General features: G+C 44.5%; 1 protein-coding gene across 1 annotated transcript in view; it reads left to right on the top strand.

Annotated features, from left to right (window-relative positions):
- Nucleotides 1-17,677, top strand: part of med13a (mediator complex subunit 13a) — an 82,145-nt gene that overhangs the window by 31,810 nt on the left and 32,658 nt on the right. The window contains exons 4-5 of the mRNA XM_083775411.1: nucleotides 13,310-13,455; nucleotides 17,263-17,466. Coding sequence (XP_083631537.1) covers nucleotides 13,310-13,455; nucleotides 17,263-17,466 — 350 coding nt within the window. The remainder of the gene's footprint in view (nucleotides 1-13,309; nucleotides 13,456-17,262; nucleotides 17,467-17,677) is intronic.

The following is a 17,677-nucleotide window of genomic DNA, read 5'->3' as shown; positions in this document are numbered from 1 at the left end:
TGACCAGAAGATAAATATGGCTCTTAAAGGAAAATACCAGAGTTTTTCATTGGTATGGGCCATTTCCTTAATTGCTCTGCTATCTTGCATTATTAATTGGGCCATTTGCCATTGCATTATTTTGGTGTTGTGATTTGAGGCACAGTTCTTTTAAATTTGTGCTCAAAATGAAAACGAAAGGTTATATTGGTCATACACTTGGTCACATGACATTGTGTAGACCCAGGAAGTGCCAGCTTCATTGGTGGCTTTTGGGGGGGGACACGTGTTGTGTTGTATGTTCAGTATAGTAACATATAGTAGGAATGTTTATTGCTCTCAGTCCCAACACAGACCCTTTGTTCCTGCTGACTCGTCTTGAATTTAGCTATTATTCAGGAACTCGCTGCCAGTTGTCAAAGTTATTGCCAAAATGAAGCAAGGAAAGTATTTCTATAAATAAATCAGTGCTGGGGTGCCTGGTGGCTCAGCCAGTTAGTGCACAGACCATATGCTCCTTGTGGGCGTGCGAGGACACTGGTTCGAATCCAGCCCATTTCTTGTCTTGCATGTATCTCCTTTCTTTCTGCCCTTGCTTTCCGGTCTCTGTGTAAACTGATCTATTTAAAGTAAAGCATAAATTCACTAAAAGAGAAATATAACCCAAAGGGAAATGCTAAAATAAATCTGTACCAACTCGTTTCACAATTGATGGATTGATGACAATAACTGAAAAGGGTATTTCAGAATTACTTTGTTAATATTGTGCGACAATCAAGGAATTTGCTTAGGCTTGTGGTGTACTTACTGACCACTAAACATAAAGCAATTCTAATGCATGCTATTTCCACCATCACCAAAACATTGTGGACAATGGACATACTGAACTCACGTTGATGCAATGCACATTGCAGAGGATGCGTTAAGATGGCATACCAAAGAAGACAAGCTGCTTAATCTTTAGATTGTAGGTGTTATTATTAACATAATTATTGCCATTACTGTAGCTGCTGCAGGCATCATCCCCAGCCATTTTTACATGAGTGAGTAACTCTAAAGTTGTGGTGCACAGGGAATCCCTTATTGATGTCTGAGCCCATATTGATGTCTGGGATCCTGAGCCACACTGGGGAAAAAGAGACTCATTTAAAGATGCACTCCATATGTCACATGGTGTGGTTTAAATTCTTTGGGGAGAAAATGTCTCTGTTCAATAAATGGCATGTATTTTTCTTGGCCCAAAAATGTCCATAAAGGAGTTTTATAGTACCTCAAATTTTGATCTATCTTTGTCCTCATTTAGCATTCCAGGACCTATTAATTATGCCTATATGCCATGCCTGTAGAATCAAGCCCTCATTAATATGCCAATATGACACATCCCTAGAATGAGAACATGCTGAAATCTCCAGTCTGTGAGAATGTCTCCTGAGGAGGACTCTCTACAGTCTGTGAGAATGTCTCCTGAGGAGGACTCTCTACAGTCTGTGAGAATGTCTCCTGAGGAGGACTCTACAGTCTGTGAGAATGTCTCCTGAGGAGGACTCTACAGTCTGTGAGAATGTCTCCTGAGGAGGACTCTCTACAGTCTGTGAGAATGTCTCCTGAGGAGGACTCTCTACAGTCTGTGAGAATGTCTCCTGAGGAGGACTCTCTACAGTCTGTGAGAATGTCTCCTGAGGAGGACTCTCTACAGTCTGTGAGAATGTCTCCTGAGGAGGACTCTACAGTCTGTGAGAATGTCTCCTGAGGAGGACTCTCTACAGTCTGTGAGAATGTCTCCTGAGGAGGACTCTACAGTCTGTGAGAATGTCTCCTGAGGAGGACTCTCTACAGTCTGTGAGAATGTCTCCTGAGGAGGACTCTACAGTCTGGGAGAATGTCTCCTGAGGAGGACTCTACAGTCTGTGAGAATGTCTCCTGAGGAGGACTCTACAGTCTGTGAGAATGTCTCCTGAGGAGGACTCTCTACAGTCTGTGAGAATGTCTCCTGAGGAGGACTCTCTACAGTCTACACTGGTAACTTTCAAATGTGTCTTTCATTTGTTCACTTTGATAGCCCATTTGTTTAATATAATTGGATTTTCTTTATTTGCAATATAAATATAGTATTGCCATAATGCACAATTTGATAGAATGATAAAGTGTGTGCTTCTGTGCAAAAAACATTAAGCATAGAATAAACAGCCTGCCGTTATTAGAAAAGGGAAAACTACAAAACGATGTGCTCGAGTGCACTGGTTGATCAAGCAGCCCCAATACAAGTTTTGTCTCCTCTTTTCTCTTGGCTTTGCCTACTAAATAAATACAGAAATACATTGCGCGTGTTGCTTGTGTGCACACGAACAGGCACTGCACTGCACTGCGTGCACGTGCGCACACACACACACACACACACACACACACACACACATGCACGCACGCACGCACGCACACACGCACGCATGCACGCACGCACGCATGCACACACTCACACACAGGTGCTTGTGTAACCCAGCTTCATGTGCGCAAGGTATATTTTTGAGGGGCACTAGCCCCTCCTATGCCCAGCTTTCTGGGTTTGTGTAAAAACAAACATTGGCTTTTGATTGGCTGATCACCCCATAGCGATGATTTGATTGGCTGAGCAAAGTACATATTATTGAAGATGAAAGTGAGGGCAGAAAAGTGTAGACGGACAAGTGAGGACGTAAATTGTGATTGGCAAGAATGAGATGATGTATGATGATAAGAGCGCCCCTCACTTCACACAGGTGTGATTTCTTTAAAAAACTTCCTAAATGGTTCGAGCGCTGTCCATGGTCTGGCAGTGTGCAAAAAAACTCAAAAAAATCATTAACATGAACACATAGACAAAAAACATGATTTGTAACTGTAAAAAAGGAGGGTATTATGTCGTCTTTACATTTCCCCTGATTTCCTTCACTCCCCTCCAAGGACTTCCCCTGCCTTCATAGTCCTCCCTCCTGCCCAGCATTCCTCCCATTCCTCCCATCTCCCCACACCATTGGAGGTCTGTCAGAGACAGAACAGAGAAGGGCAGGTCTAAAGACGTCTTCGTCGTCAACCTGCAATGACCCAGAGACTCCATATGAAAATAACTAACATGGGCTCCAGTTCCTAAGAATTGTAAGGAGTACTAAGTCCCTGTTCACACTGAGTACTAAGTCCCTGTTCACACTGAGATTTAGCCATATGACAAAACAACAGAAATCTCTGCTTCTGTATGCTGTTGCCAAGCAGTTTGACCTGTTGCTTTTTGAGTGTAATAGCGAATATGATTGCCTTTCATGGTACTTTGTTGCGTGACGCTATCTTTAGTCTTCTCCTAGGCTCCTTCGGCTGCTCCTCTCAAAGCTTAGCGGCGTATCCCTCTGATGAACGTGCAATTGGATTTCTTTCTATGTTTTGTCTTTTTCTTCTCTGCCATTCTCATACTCTGACTCTGAGATATACAGTATAAAGTGGCTCTCCGCTATTTGTGGTGGAAGGAAATCAATTCAAAGTAATACAGCTTTGCTTTTCTGCATGAGTGAATGTGTGGCTTCTGGCTTGTAAGACTTTTGGTTTTGCACTTCTTAGCGGTATTGTGTGTGTGTGTGTGTGTGTGTGTGTGTGTGTGTGTGTGTGTGTGTGTGTGTGTGCGTGTGTGCGTGTGCGCGTGCACGGCTGGTATCCCTTGGCAGCAGACAGTGCTCTTGTTTCCCAGCGGTCAGGTGGTCAGACAGTAGGGAAGATGACATCACCCTGGAAACATCTCTGCTGGTCCAGCACAGCACTGGCCTTTTTCTCTTTCAAATATCTCCCTCTCTCAGCCGCATTTCCCTCTCTGTCTCTCTCCCCTCTCTCTCTTTCTCTCTCTTTCTGCGCTGCTGCTGCCAAATCCTCCAGAGCAAATATGGTACCTACCTGTAATATATGTCCCCACGTCCCATTCATTGCTATTCACTTCTTGAAACGAATAATTATTTTAATAATTATCTAATTCATTGTCTAATGTTTTTTTTTTTTTTACTGCTGTCAGTTGATAAAAAATTTATCGCACCGGCGTTTATTCAGACCCATGCATCATTCACATTTAATAAGCAAAATGGGGTCAAACCCCCGGTGGCTATTAAGTTCCCAACGGCTATTTGCTGCCGGCCTACTATTTGAGATTATATGGTAATAATCGCATATTTGTTATTGGCTCAAACTTGAATGATGAAGTGAAAAGCAGTGTATTGTGTTGTATACAACTATACACAGCAGGATGCGTCCAAATGTATTATTATGTATTAATGAGATGTGATTGATATTGGCTCCATGTCATCAGAGCTGCTAAACGGCTTTGGAATCACAAACGACCTGCTCACGGGAGGAGAGCTTTTATTTTATTTTAAGCACATTATCAATGTTATGCCAACATTACGCACTAATGATGCCAACACTTCCTCTTGTTGTGTGTCACGACTAAGTCTATGACTAAGCACATGGTCTGTCACAACAAGTCACCTCACCACTGATCACAGTAACAAGGTGATGCGCCCCCACGCCACACACACACACACACACACACACACACACACACACACACACACACACACACACACACACACACACACACACACACACACTCACTCTAGTGCCTAACGATGTCATACAGTCATATACTGTCTGTTAATCTATCCACTGAGAGTGTGCGAATGTAAACAAGTGTAAGGGTTCATTTAACTCTGAGGTGAATCCATTACAACCGGAAAAGCATGTGTCAAGTTAGTTTTTAGTGTTGTCTATTAAAAATAGCAGCTATACCTCACAGCTCACAGCTTGCTTGTGAACACATTGTCTGCGGCTGACGTATATACTTTTTTAATAGCCCTCTATTGACTGCACAAGAAGATTTTTATTATCGCGAGAAAGACTGCTTCCATTATTGTATTGTAACTTTTCATGAATAGAAAGCCTACAGTTTCTATTAGCTTGGATTCCCCATCGATTTATATCACTGCAAGATGGGTTTATGACCTGCCCACAGACATAGACAGAGTAGGACAAAAAAGTGCTATTTTGTCATATTAATTATATGAAGTCTTGAAGATAGTTTGAAAAGTGGTTAAGTGGTCCTTTAATGGGTGTGACACTTGTTATGAACAACTCATGAGGAAGCGCACAGCGGATGAGCAGAAGCTCTGTTGTTAGAAGCACGGCTGGCCAAGCCCCACAAACATGTATGGAATGTTAGCATCTCTTCTCTACCCACTCTTTCTCCTGGGATGGAGTTATAAGAGAGGCGCTGGACACTTTTTGCTCTCCCAAAATATTTTTGTCAGCACCAGAAGACTGTCTTAAGTACACATTTTGTACATTTTGTACAGTAATGAGCAGTGGTGTCTAGTTAATATATACTCCCATCAGGCAGCGGTCGCCGGTGATAGCTTGTAGATCTGTTCTTTTTTAGAGGACTTCTTTCTTTACCTTTTTGGTGGGGTGCTGCTGCTGAATGCATAGGGGAAAGACTTCAGTTTGCTTCTCTCTTCACTATCACTTACCTTTAACTTTAAAGATGGAGTGCCACAATTTTTGTATTTTTCCAGTTTTTCATGTGTCTATGAGGTGACAGTACTTCATTAGACACCCTGGAGTTGTTTTTATGTGCAATGGTGTATTAACTTTGTATTTAGGGTTTCTTGGAGGCTGAACCCTTGACAGTCAAACAGGCCAATGAAGTAAACAGTAATATAGTGACACCACACTATCAGCCCCTCCCCTAACCCCTCCCCCTTTATCATACAACTACAGCTGTGGGTGCGGCTTCAGTTCAGGTGGATCACCACCCATCACCACCCACCAGGCAATCCAGGCATACTTAATGAACTGGTGGGCGTGTCCACATAAAAGCATGATTTTAACAAATACTGTACACTTTTTGGAAAAAGTTCTTCCCCCTTCTATTGTAATAATACCTGATGATCATGTTTTAGGGTGGAAAAAAATGGTGGCACTCCATCTTTAAATTGTCCTATGTGTGCATGTTGGTTATGTGTGTGATGCACGTCTGGGAGTATATTGTAGAATAGAATATTGTCCTGTAGTAAATAATGATTAATAGCACAGCAGTGTCACTAAAGAGGCATGGCCCAGTTTGTTCATTTCTGTCAATACCTAATCTCTGAATAAGAAAATAATATACATGGTGCTTTCTTAAGTAAATTAATGGTGAACACTACAGTAGTTTTCAGTTAAGAATTTATGGTATATAGTTTATGGTAAATGTTTTAGCTTTGACAACAATGACACATTCATCCTTCAAATGATATATATATATATAATATAATGAGATGACATTAAGAAAGATGTTTTGTGTCCTGAAAATGCAAGTCCAATTTGCAGGATGTGAGGCATCATGAAACATGCCACATAGTTGGAGAAAGTGTCTAAAGTTCAATGCAATGTAGCTGATTAGATTACATGGTGTACTGTACAATAATGACAAACAAACAAGTTTCTGATCATTATTGACCCTTGAATATACAGTCCTGCTAAATATATCATTTGTAGCATTAGACTTTATTTCTCTGCTCTGTTACTCCTGGGTGCTTTCAGCTCATTGTGTACACCTTGCCAGGATGCTACACAAATAGTTTGTTCAACAAACATAATTAACCTAATATTGCAATGTGTGACCTTAATAAGACCATACGTTGTGCAGACCTAGCCAAATGTCTGGTTAGCCATACAGTGCTGAAGCACAACAGACAGAATGATGTGACTGTCCAGAGGCTAAAACCCTCATTCAGTCTCAACCTGCCAAGCTAGAGGTTGGAAATGCCCTTTGCCTCATGTCATTTCCATGCTGTGTCAGTTGAAGACTAAATGTGCACACCTGCCCTCCTTTTGTTATGGGGCCCGGCTCCAAATACAATGTGGATGAATGTATTGTCTCCTTATACCAGTCAAAGGTCACTATTCATTTGCATCTCGGTGCAGGTCTGTTTCGGGACCTAGAGGTGTGTGTGTGTGTGTGTGTGTGTGTGTGTGTGTGTGCGTGTGTGCGTGTGTGCGTGTGTGCGTGTGTGCGTGTGTGCGTGTGTGCGTGTGTGCGTGTGTGCGTGTGTGCGTGTGTGCGTGTGTGCGTGTGTGCGTGTGTGCGTGTGCGCGTGTGCGCGTGTGCGCGTGTGTGTGTGTGTGTGCGTGCGTGCCCGAGCTCAGTGTGAGAAAGAGAGCAAAGAGAGGACAGGTCATCTTCCTGTTAATAGATGGAGAGCAGAGTGTCTTGGTTTGGGACGGCAGGTAGCAGCGGAGACGGAGAGGAAGGGAGATTAAAAATAACCTGTGGCTATTTGTCAGTGGCCGGCGGCCAGCTTGGCCCCTGGGCTCTCCTTTCACACTGAGTGTGTGAACCAACGTGGTAAAGTGACTGGTAAAGACAGAAATAAATATGTGTGCATTAGCAGAGATTCCCACCAACTCATCCATAGGACTAGAAAGTTGTTGTTTCAGTCATCAACAGCCCGCTACTTTGGACAGCAGTTTCTTTCAGTCTAATATCAAAGTATTTAATGCCTTCATATAATACGAGCACACAAGATGGAAACAGCAAGGTTCCCAGTTCGAACCCGGGCTCCCCCAGAGTTAGTGTCGAATTGTCCTTGAGCAAGTCTCTGACCCCCTAATTGCTCCTAATGTGCAGCTTGGTGCCTTGCATGGTCGGGAATGTTCCCTTTTAATCAATGGAGGGTGGCTCCACTGTCCGCGTTGCGTTGCGTTGTGCTGCGTTCGGTGACAAAAAAATTGCCCCGGTTCATTTTTTTACGCACGCACGCGTCCAGTCATGTATAAAATAATGTTGCTGACGCGCAGTTTTCAAAAGCCTGCGGTGGAGCACCTCTAGCGTGACGTTGACGTTGTCATGACTCGAGCAGACGCAACGCGCCCGGTGGAGCCCTGGCGTAAGGCAGACGCAGAGGTGTTTATGCAATGGAGCAGGTATGTTTGCGGAAGAGTTGAGATTTTGGCCCTAACAAGCACATCACATCACAAACACACGTACACGCACGCACACACGCAGGACAAAGGATGCCCTGGGTGATGTGTCCCTACAGACAGCCAGTCCTAATGTGATTGTGCAGCACATTTTTCCACAGAGTTCAACATGAGCCAAGTTAAATCCAGGCTTTTTTTGTTTTGCTTTTTCTGTTTGACTGTGGGTGTGGTTCTGCATCTAGCACAGTGGGCAATACAGTGCACAGGCAGATGACCACAACCCTAAAATTAGCCTGATTGATTTCTTATATTTTGTATAGTATTTTGGGGGTTATGTAGAGAGAATCCTCTGAACAATGTGTAATATTTGGAAGATTATCGTTTTGGGTGTTTTTTTGTCACACCAACATAGTGAATATTTCCAGTAAGACGCCCTGAGTGCGAGAAGTGGCGGATCCATGTGCATCCATCCACCTGGGTGACAGCAGACTGCTGCATCCATCCACCTGGGTGACAGCAGACTGCTGCATCCATCCACCTGGATTACAGCAGACTGCTGCATCCATCCACCTGGGTGACAGCAGACTGCTGCATCCATCCACCTGGGTGACAGCAGACTGCTGCATCCATCCACCTGGGTGACAGCAGACTGCTGCATCCATCCACCTGGGTGACAGCAGACTGCTGCATCCATCCACCTGGGTGACAGCAGACTGCTGGGCGAGCACAATAATGTATTGGCCATATTTGTAGCACGTCACGAGGCGTGACTGACGGACGGACGGACTAACATGTTTTGCAGGTTTTCATAATAAACTGCAACCTATGGTCACAATTACTAACAACCACACTAATCACAACACAAGTAGATTTTTCAGAAACACCTCTTTTTCAGCACAAATTTCACACTCGCAGTACTCATTATGGTGGCTTATAATGTTTACATTCTCTGAATACGGATAGCAAGAACAATTAACTGATAGATTAGTAAAATGTCACAACAGGTTAGGTACGAAAAGTAATAACGATATAGTGTGAATGCCAACATCTGGCATACCTGTAAATGTCATTAAACACCTCAGATGAGGAGAAAATAAAAGGTCTAATGCCACTTTAATAAGTGAAACAAGAAGTCTGTGTGTGTGTGTGTGTGTGTGTGTGTGTGTGTGGCGCTGTACTGCTGTCTAGCGAACCACAGATGGCAGCCATCCACCTTGAGCTCACTGTGCAGCCTGACAAACACAGATGTATCCAGTCCTCAGTGTGTGGTGTCACGTCTGTTGTTGTTGTTGGTGTGTGTGTGTGTGTGAACCGAGTGGGCTGCTAGACTGCAGTTCTGTTTATGTCTGCAGAATGCAGACAGGCGAGAGCCTGGCGGTAATGCACCTCAGCTCTATCTTTCGCCCTCCTTCTCTTGCTCTCTCTCTCTCTCTCTCTCTCTCTCTCTCTCTCTCTCTCTCTCTCTCTCTCTCTCTCTCTCTCTTTGTTTTCCAGGTCTCTCTCTCTCTGGCTGTCTGTCTCTCGAGTCTCGTGTCACTCCGTCTCCTGTCTAGACCTGACTAGACCCCTCCCTCCAGCTGTGGAGGTGCTAGTAAAGATGGTGGGGCAGACAGCCCCCCTTCTACACCCCCCCTTCTCTCTCACACCCACCCAGGTGGATGGTCATTTATTTTTATTTTTTCCGCTACCTCCTCGAGTGCATGCGTGTGCGCACGCACGCACGCGCGCACGCACGCACGCACGCACGCACGCACGCACGCACGCACGCACGCACGCACGCACGCACGCACGCACGCACGCACGCACGCACGCACGCACGCACGCACGCACGCACGCACGCACGCACGCACTCACTCACTCACTCACTCACTCACTCACTCACTCACTCACTCACTCACTCACTCACTCACTCACTCACTCACTCACTCACACACACACTCACTCACTCACTCACTCACTCACTCACTCACTCACTCACTCACTCACTCACTCACTCACTCACTCACTCACTCACTCACTCACTCACTCACTCACTCACTCACTCACTCACTCACTCACACACACACACAGTGTTGCAGGAACCCACCCATTGTAGTTTAGGGTGTCAGCTCTCCTGGGGTGGAGACAAGCAGTAAACATATGGACCAATCCCCCACCTCCCATGTATGTGTACACCCCCAGGTCATGTGCTCACCTGTCTGCTTGCCCCCTCTGTGTCTTTGGTTCACACAGCTTATTATCTGTGCAGTTGTTCTATAAGTACTATAACTCCTCCGGTAACGCCGGTTGTTCTGAGACCTTCACCAGCCTTGTTTCTTGGTCTACCTTATCCCTGAAACGTAAGTGCTGATTGAAACCATCAGCAAGTAGGCGATCCTTAACTCAGGGCTAAATTGAGCTGGGTGTTTACTGGTGTTGATGCAGCAAGACCATGAGTGAAGATGTCCCAGCTACACAGTCTCTCTCTCTCTCTTTCTCGCTATATAATAACAGGTGTATTAGCTGCCAGACTGTGAATATTACACAATGATATAGATATAGATATAGCACATGCACAGGTGCATGATGAGAGGCAGTACAGTACAGTACAGTACAGTACAGTACAGTACAGTACAGTACAGTACAGACTACATAGTCTGACAGCCAATAGTCAGACACCCACTCAGTTCAGACGGGTCTGATTCGCTCTCTCTCTCTCTCTCTCTCTCTCTCTCTCTCTCTCTCTCTCTCTCTCTCTCTCTCTCTCTCTCTCTCTCTCTCTTTCTCTCTGCGCTGTCTTTCTTTGTATATAATCCTCTGCAGCAGTAGGTGTGACAGGAAGATGGGTGGAGGGATTGGCGTGGGGGGTGTAGAGAGAAAGAGACACTTGAGTCATATTTGCTTAACCAAATCCTCCCCATCTCTCCTGTTTGATCCACTCCCCCAAATTTACTGTGGCCACTTTCAGTTGGTCCATCAATTGCTTTTGTGTGTGTGCGACTGTGTGCGTGTCCTGTTAGAGGGAAAAAACTGTGTCAATCCCTCTCTCTACAGGCAAGCGTTGTTTTGAGCATAAAAGTGGTTGTGGGGTGTGTGTGTGTGCGTGTGCGTGTGCGTGTGTGTGTGTGTGTGTGTGTGAGTTTCTGAGCTGCAAAGGTGTTGTACAACATGCCTGTAGCAGCAAACCTCATCCCAGTGATGTTCTGCAAAGCTTACCAGGTTACATAATAATACATGTTTTCCAGGGTCTTTCAAAAGATTGTTAAGATATACTGTATCGTAATGTAATGTGTAATGTGGAAATGAGCATGAAGCTTTTACCTCCAATTAATTGAAAGTATTAGATTTAATTGGAATGGAAACACGGTTGCATACACTCTCAGAACATGAGATTTTCTTTGGTACCAATTTAAGTGTACTACTAACCCTTAAAAGACGTGCTATGATAAAATCTTGTCCACAATTGCATAAACCTTTAAAAGACATTGGGAAATCTCATCTGTTTACTGCCAGACACAATCATGCATTGTGATGCATTTTGTTGCGGCGGCCACAGAACTGAAGAGCAGATATGAGATCTTGGAAGAACAATTGTAAAACATAGTGGAACATACAGTAGTGCTTTCATGTGGTGTTGGCTATGTGGTCTACACAAAGTTCCCACAAGTAAGTACCACTTGATCAAGTCAGGAAAATGTTAAAACTGGGTGCAACACAAATTGTCTGAGTTGTACCATAACATAATCACAACTTTTGTTAAAAACTGAAAATGTGCTGCTACAGTGGAAATGAGTGTCTCAATGTTTCCTCTCAGTTTCTAACTCACAGCCCTGTTACTGGCCACTCCCTTACTTGGAGAAAACATAAAAAAGCACCATTGTGGAGTTTTATAAAAAATAGAGCAGTTTTCCATACAATGTTGTATACAAGATTTTTTTTTTTTTTTTGTTTCCTGTCACATAATCCTTTATATCAAGTCAAATGAGGAATCCAGCAATTCTCTGACATGTGAATTGTGATGCATGTGAAGTAGCACGACATGTCTCTGTCTCTGCTTTGTGTTATACCTGAAATGCTAGGATGAAGCTCTTGTCATTTCTCTGTCATTTCCCCTATCAGTCTGCCACACACAGATGGAAATTAGCTAGTAGCTAAATCTGGTACAGACTACAAAGTATATTTTCTCTTTGTTTGAGAATCATGCATTCTGTAGCCTACATTGTAAACTAAATAAATTAAACTAGACCACACTAAAAACAGTGTGAAAACCCTTTTTTCCTCTTCTTTCTTCTCCGCCTCGAGTCGTATCCCCCATCTATTACCGTGACCATGGCCAGAAACATATTCATTCTGCTCAAACATCTCTTAACATTGACGAGTCACTGACTAAAAATATGAAGAATACTTAGCAACTGTAAAGCCTCACATTATGTTGTCTCCACCCCCCAAATGTTTTAGAGCTCCTAAAAGCTTTTCCTTTTTTTTTTGTTTCTTTTTTTTGGTTGTTTTAACCCTAAGGGAAAACAGTCTGGGACATTCTGTGATCTGTGGTTCGTCATTTCACTTCCTTTGCTGTGTTGGATTATTCATCAGAGCCCTGCTCCCAGGTGCAATTAAAGTGATCCTTACTAGGGTTACCGCTGTGTGATTTTCCTACAAATGAATAAATGCAAGTCAACACCAGTAATTCCGATGTGCATGAGCATAGCCTATTTCAATTAAATTAATTAATTTGTTCGTTCGTTCGTTCATTCATTCATTCGTTCATTCACTGTGCACGTCCATCAATGTGGTGCTGGTGCTCTGCTTTAAATAACTTAATTAACGTTGTAAACCATGCAGGCGTCCTACTTGAAGCGCCTGCCTAGCATTGAGCCAGACACAAACAGGAAAACCTGGAGGAAGTAGCAACAGCCTACAGGTTGCCTACAAGTTGTTAAGTAAATAAACACTCATGCAGGCATAAGCTCATGCTGAGTTCAATGAAGCTGTTGTCAAGTAAACTTTAGAGCCTTCTTTCTTCCTCTACACCTACCGTGCTGCGTGAAATATGACACTGCTGTGACTCGCTTGTGCTGTGAGCACTGCAGTCCACTGTAGATGCAGACAGAGACAAACTTTCACTTCATAATAATAATAATTGTACAGCCCGACAGTAAGTATGATATAACGCCTACAAGAACATGGGTGTCATATGAATATGAACTAAATGGGTTGTATAAAAGAACATTTTTAAAACATTGAAAAAAAAAGAAGAAAAAAAAGAAGTAAAACCATGTTATCGGTGGGCAAGTGTGTGCCTGCAGCACGTGTAACACCGGACATCCCCAACAACCCTAATCCTTACCTCCCTCCTCCTCTCTGTCTGTTTCTCTCTCTCCTACAGCGAGCACCTCTCGTGTGCCTTCACCTTCTTCTTGCACGGCGAGAGTAACGTGTGCACCAGCGTGGAGATCAACCAGCACCAGCCTGTCTACCACTTGACAGAGGAGCACCTCACCCTGGCTCAGCAGGCCTCCAGCCCTTTCCAAGGTACCAGCGACCAGCCTCATTGGATGATTGGAACTGTGCAGAAACAAAGAGCCAATACTGTTGTTGCTAGTATCCCCAGTAGGATGTTTGCAAGCAACATTGAAATATGTACCACTGACTGTGTACGTGCGTGCATGCGTGCTCCAACATGATGGACATAATATATTGAAATATATACAGCTACTGTGTATATAACGGTACGGAGTTGAATTGTGAGAGTGAGGAAGTAAGCAGCGTTGTGCATTACAGTGGGATAGCATTTTCAATGTGGGTACCGGGTAATCTTCTGAAAGTATAAAGACTCTGGCTTTGTTGACTTAAATAAGCGAGCAAAAGCCCCCCTGAGCTTCTCAAAGCTTCTCAAAGTAATTAAGTAATGTATCGTAAAGCATTTCTGTAACCCCCCTACTGTGCAATGTTGGGATATATTTTGACAGATAGCTCTAAGTGAGGTTGTGATACTTGTGCATGTGTCTGTGTGTATGCACGTGTTGTTACCAAGGTAGTAGGGAGGGTTAATATCAGTGTATACAAGATATGTTAATACAATGAATTATGGTGAGGTGATGAGAGTTAAAAGGGGAACAAAATATTCTCACTAACTGACCGTAAATGATAATACGATGGCTATTAAAATTATCTGATGGCTGTAATTATCCTTTTATCACTTCCTCTGTGTTTTCATAGCAGCGTCATCATCATTAAGCACATTACACTCACTTACATGATGGGACAGATATTGCCATGGACCGATTAAAACATGCTAATGCGCAGACAGATATTCACAACACCTACGTAGATTGCAAGTGTGATCTTTAACTGGATTCTGTTTGAAGTCAATGAATCCCCTGCCTTCTTCACCAAGAGAAGTCTAACGTTCTCTGTGTGTTTTGAGATCATTTATCTTGGGGACTACTGCTGGGATGACATCAGTGCCCGCCTCACAAGCCTGGTGGCTGTTTGACCTCTAAACATGTCTCTCTCTGTCTCTCTCAGCTTCCTCCACTCCATTACAGTGTTTTCTGTGCACCGTCTCTCAGCAGCAGAGTGATGCGTTTGACTCCTTACAACAGTGATCAGTTGGGGAGAGTGTCTCTCTGTCTCTGGAGGAGAAGCTAATAATAGCTCTCTTCTGTCTTCTAGTTATAGACTAGTGCTGGTTTAAGAAAAAAACATTATTGCAGCTTAATGGCGCTCTACTCCACTACACTGAGGATGAGATTTGTCACCGCAGGTCGATAGCATGGCTCCTTAGTCACTTGGCTAGTGGCTGCCTGAAACGGCGCATCGTGATCCGGTAGTTCAGTGGACTGCGGTCACGGTTCACGGCACGCTAAATGTTTTTCGACCATCGTATCAGTGATGCATGTGACCTAATGAACTCCACCACACACAACGTGTATGCTTCAGCATCAGCACAGTGTCCTTGTTGCATCCACCGCGTTGCGCATCATCGAGACAGGTGCATGTTTTCACCGTTCAAAATTTTCATCTCCTCTCTAGCTGGCCAGGCGTAGCGGAAAGGAAGGGTTGACTTTCATCCAGCTCCATCTCTCCACCCCCACCACCACTCCCCCCCCTCCTCGTCACCTCTGCCAAGCTTGGTTTACCGTGCGGCAGAGCGCGCCGGCAGGCAGCAAGCCCTCTCCAGGATGTGACCTCATAAAAGGGCGCAGAGAGAGAATGTAATGAACTCCCAGCCCATTACACTGATCTGAACACGTTTGACATGTCTTCAGGGGAGCCAGAGGAGAGATCGAGCCTCAGAGTGAAAGAGGAGGATGAACGGGTGTGTGGGAGGGGGGGGGGGGGGGGGGGAAACGAGCGAACCGTTTCCATGATTGTGCCGTATTTGATCCCGCTCGCCCAACTACAAGCACACAGGCCTCGGGGTTATATTGTGTGCGTGCACTGCAAGAAACGCATGTGGGGGAGGGCGCAAGTGAGCTTGAATTTAATTAAACCTAATGTGATCAGCCAAAGCTTGATATTGTGTTGTGTGCTGCACTGAGCACTCCCCTCCATGTAATGTCAATGACCCTAGTTCTGTTGTTGTTATTGTTAAATGGCAGTTACTTCTCACTCTCAATCCATTCTGCGCTGAGTTTGTAATATGTGAGGTATTACGCTAGGAGGCGTTCAGAATCCAGCTTGATGGTATGAATTATATCCTCCTGGCACACAAGTGGTGTATTTGATGCTTTTGTAAACCAAAACACAGTGGCATTCATCGTAAAGCAACTGTGAATGACTCAATTAACTAAATGCATTGCTTCTGTAGAGACCTTCCTTTGCCCTTTTTAGTTCCTATTCCTAACATTTGATCACTATAACGGCTATAACTAATCAATATAACTATCGATTAGTTTCTTAATTAATTACATTATTCTCTCCATTACATTTTCAATAAATCAAATGAACAAGAGGCATGTTTTTATTTGATTTTGTTTAAACTGATTGAAAACTATGAAAATTGATTATTTCTGATAATTGATTAAATTGATGTAGTCAATGAACTGTTGCAGCTCTACTGAATTGAACACCAGTGTTGCACAATGAGGGTCTATTTTAAAGGGCCACTAAAAGGGCTTCAGCATATCCTGGCCACATAATATATTGGGTATCTTGCGTACTTCCTGATCGTACTGACCTGACTGGTTCCTTTGAAATGTCGGAGGGATGTGAATGATGATGCTCAGCATCATGATGATGCCTCATCCCCCCCCCCCTCCTCATCCCCGGGCCGTCTCTGCTGGAAGACTGCTAATGTATCTCCTCTTTCTTTTTTCCACCCCTCTCTCTTATTTTTCCTCCCTCTTGTCTCCTTCCATCCTGGAAGCTGTGCTCTGGCCCAGCCACAGGATCGATACTGGGGGACAGAGGCCATCCAGTCTAGTAATGACACACACTGGATGAGCTGAGAGGAGAGGGACATTAACAAATGGTCACCCGCACACCCACCCAGCCACTCTCCTCTCTGCGCCATTTATATTCACCCGCTTCCACACAAGCTGTGTGTGTGTGTGTGTGTGTGTGTGTGTGTGTGTGTGTGTGTGTGTGTGCGCGTGTGTGCGTGCATGCATGCGTGCGTGCGTGCGTGCGTGCGTGCGTGCGTGCGTGTGTGTGTTTGTGAGTGCGTGCGTGCGTGTTTGCGTGAGTGTGTGAGTGTGTGCGTGCGTGCGTGCGACACTGTAATGAGTTTTCCAGATGTGCAAGAGACAGGGTGTGTGTGTGTCTGACTGTACACTGTGTTTATACTGGTATACATACATGTATGTATGTATATTGTATATACAGTATGCACACATACATGAACATATACATATCCGACCATACTGATGTGCCAATGCCTCCTTAGGGCATATGCATTATGCATGTTGTGCTGTTGTGGTGATTGATGTAAGAGCGTTCTATAGGCAGACTGATCGGCTCTGTGGATGACTCCCGCACGGCTGTGCAGTGGAGTGTGTTAGCCATGGAGTGGTCCTTTATAAGGCTGTGTTTATGGGCTCTCAGAGGCCGCCGCTTGCCAATAATTGGCATGTGTATTGCTCTGTAAGTATTTGGCGAGCCGCGCGGGACAGGCTGGGTCCAGTGGCGGCAGAAAAGGTCAGACTGCTGCTGCTGATTTGGCTGGGTGTGCAGGGATGAGGAAGGGGGATCGGGGTGGGAGTGATACTGGATTGCTTTTTTGATTGTGTCGCCTCCCTGAGATTTAAAAATGGAACTGATGCTGAGTGTCTTTCTCTCCCCCGTCTTCATCCCATCCCCTCTTCCTTTCCCCTGTTTTTCTCCTCCGACCACTAGTGATCTTGAGTCCATTCGGCTTGAACGGAACCCTGACCGGCCAGTCGTTCAAGCTGTCGGACCCTCCCACCCAGAAGCTGATCGAGGAGTGGAACCAGTTCTATCCCATCAGCCCTCGCGCCAAGGAGGGCGTCCCATCGGGGGACAAGACGGAGGACATGGACTGGGAGGACGACTCGTTGGCCTCCGTGGAGGTCCTCGTCGGTAAGTAGGACACGCCGGTCAGCCAATACTCTGCCTTTTGGTTTTGACCTGTGATGATTTGTTATTTTCAGTGGTGGAAGAAGTACACGTTGAAAAAATAATAATAGTCATAAATAATAATAATAATAATAAAGTGAAGAAATGTAAACATGAAAGACAACATCTGATCCAGTAATTCAGTCAACCGACATGAAAGAAAAAATAAAGAAAA

This window comes from Protomyctophum parallelum, assembly GCF_964188405.1.
Source record: "Protomyctophum parallelum genome assembly, chromosome: 1".
NCBI lineage: Eukaryota > Metazoa > Chordata > Actinopteri > Myctophiformes > Myctophidae > Protomyctophum > Protomyctophum parallelum.
Note: the sequence above shows the minus strand (reverse complement) of the source record. Positions and strands in the feature narration are given on the sequence as shown.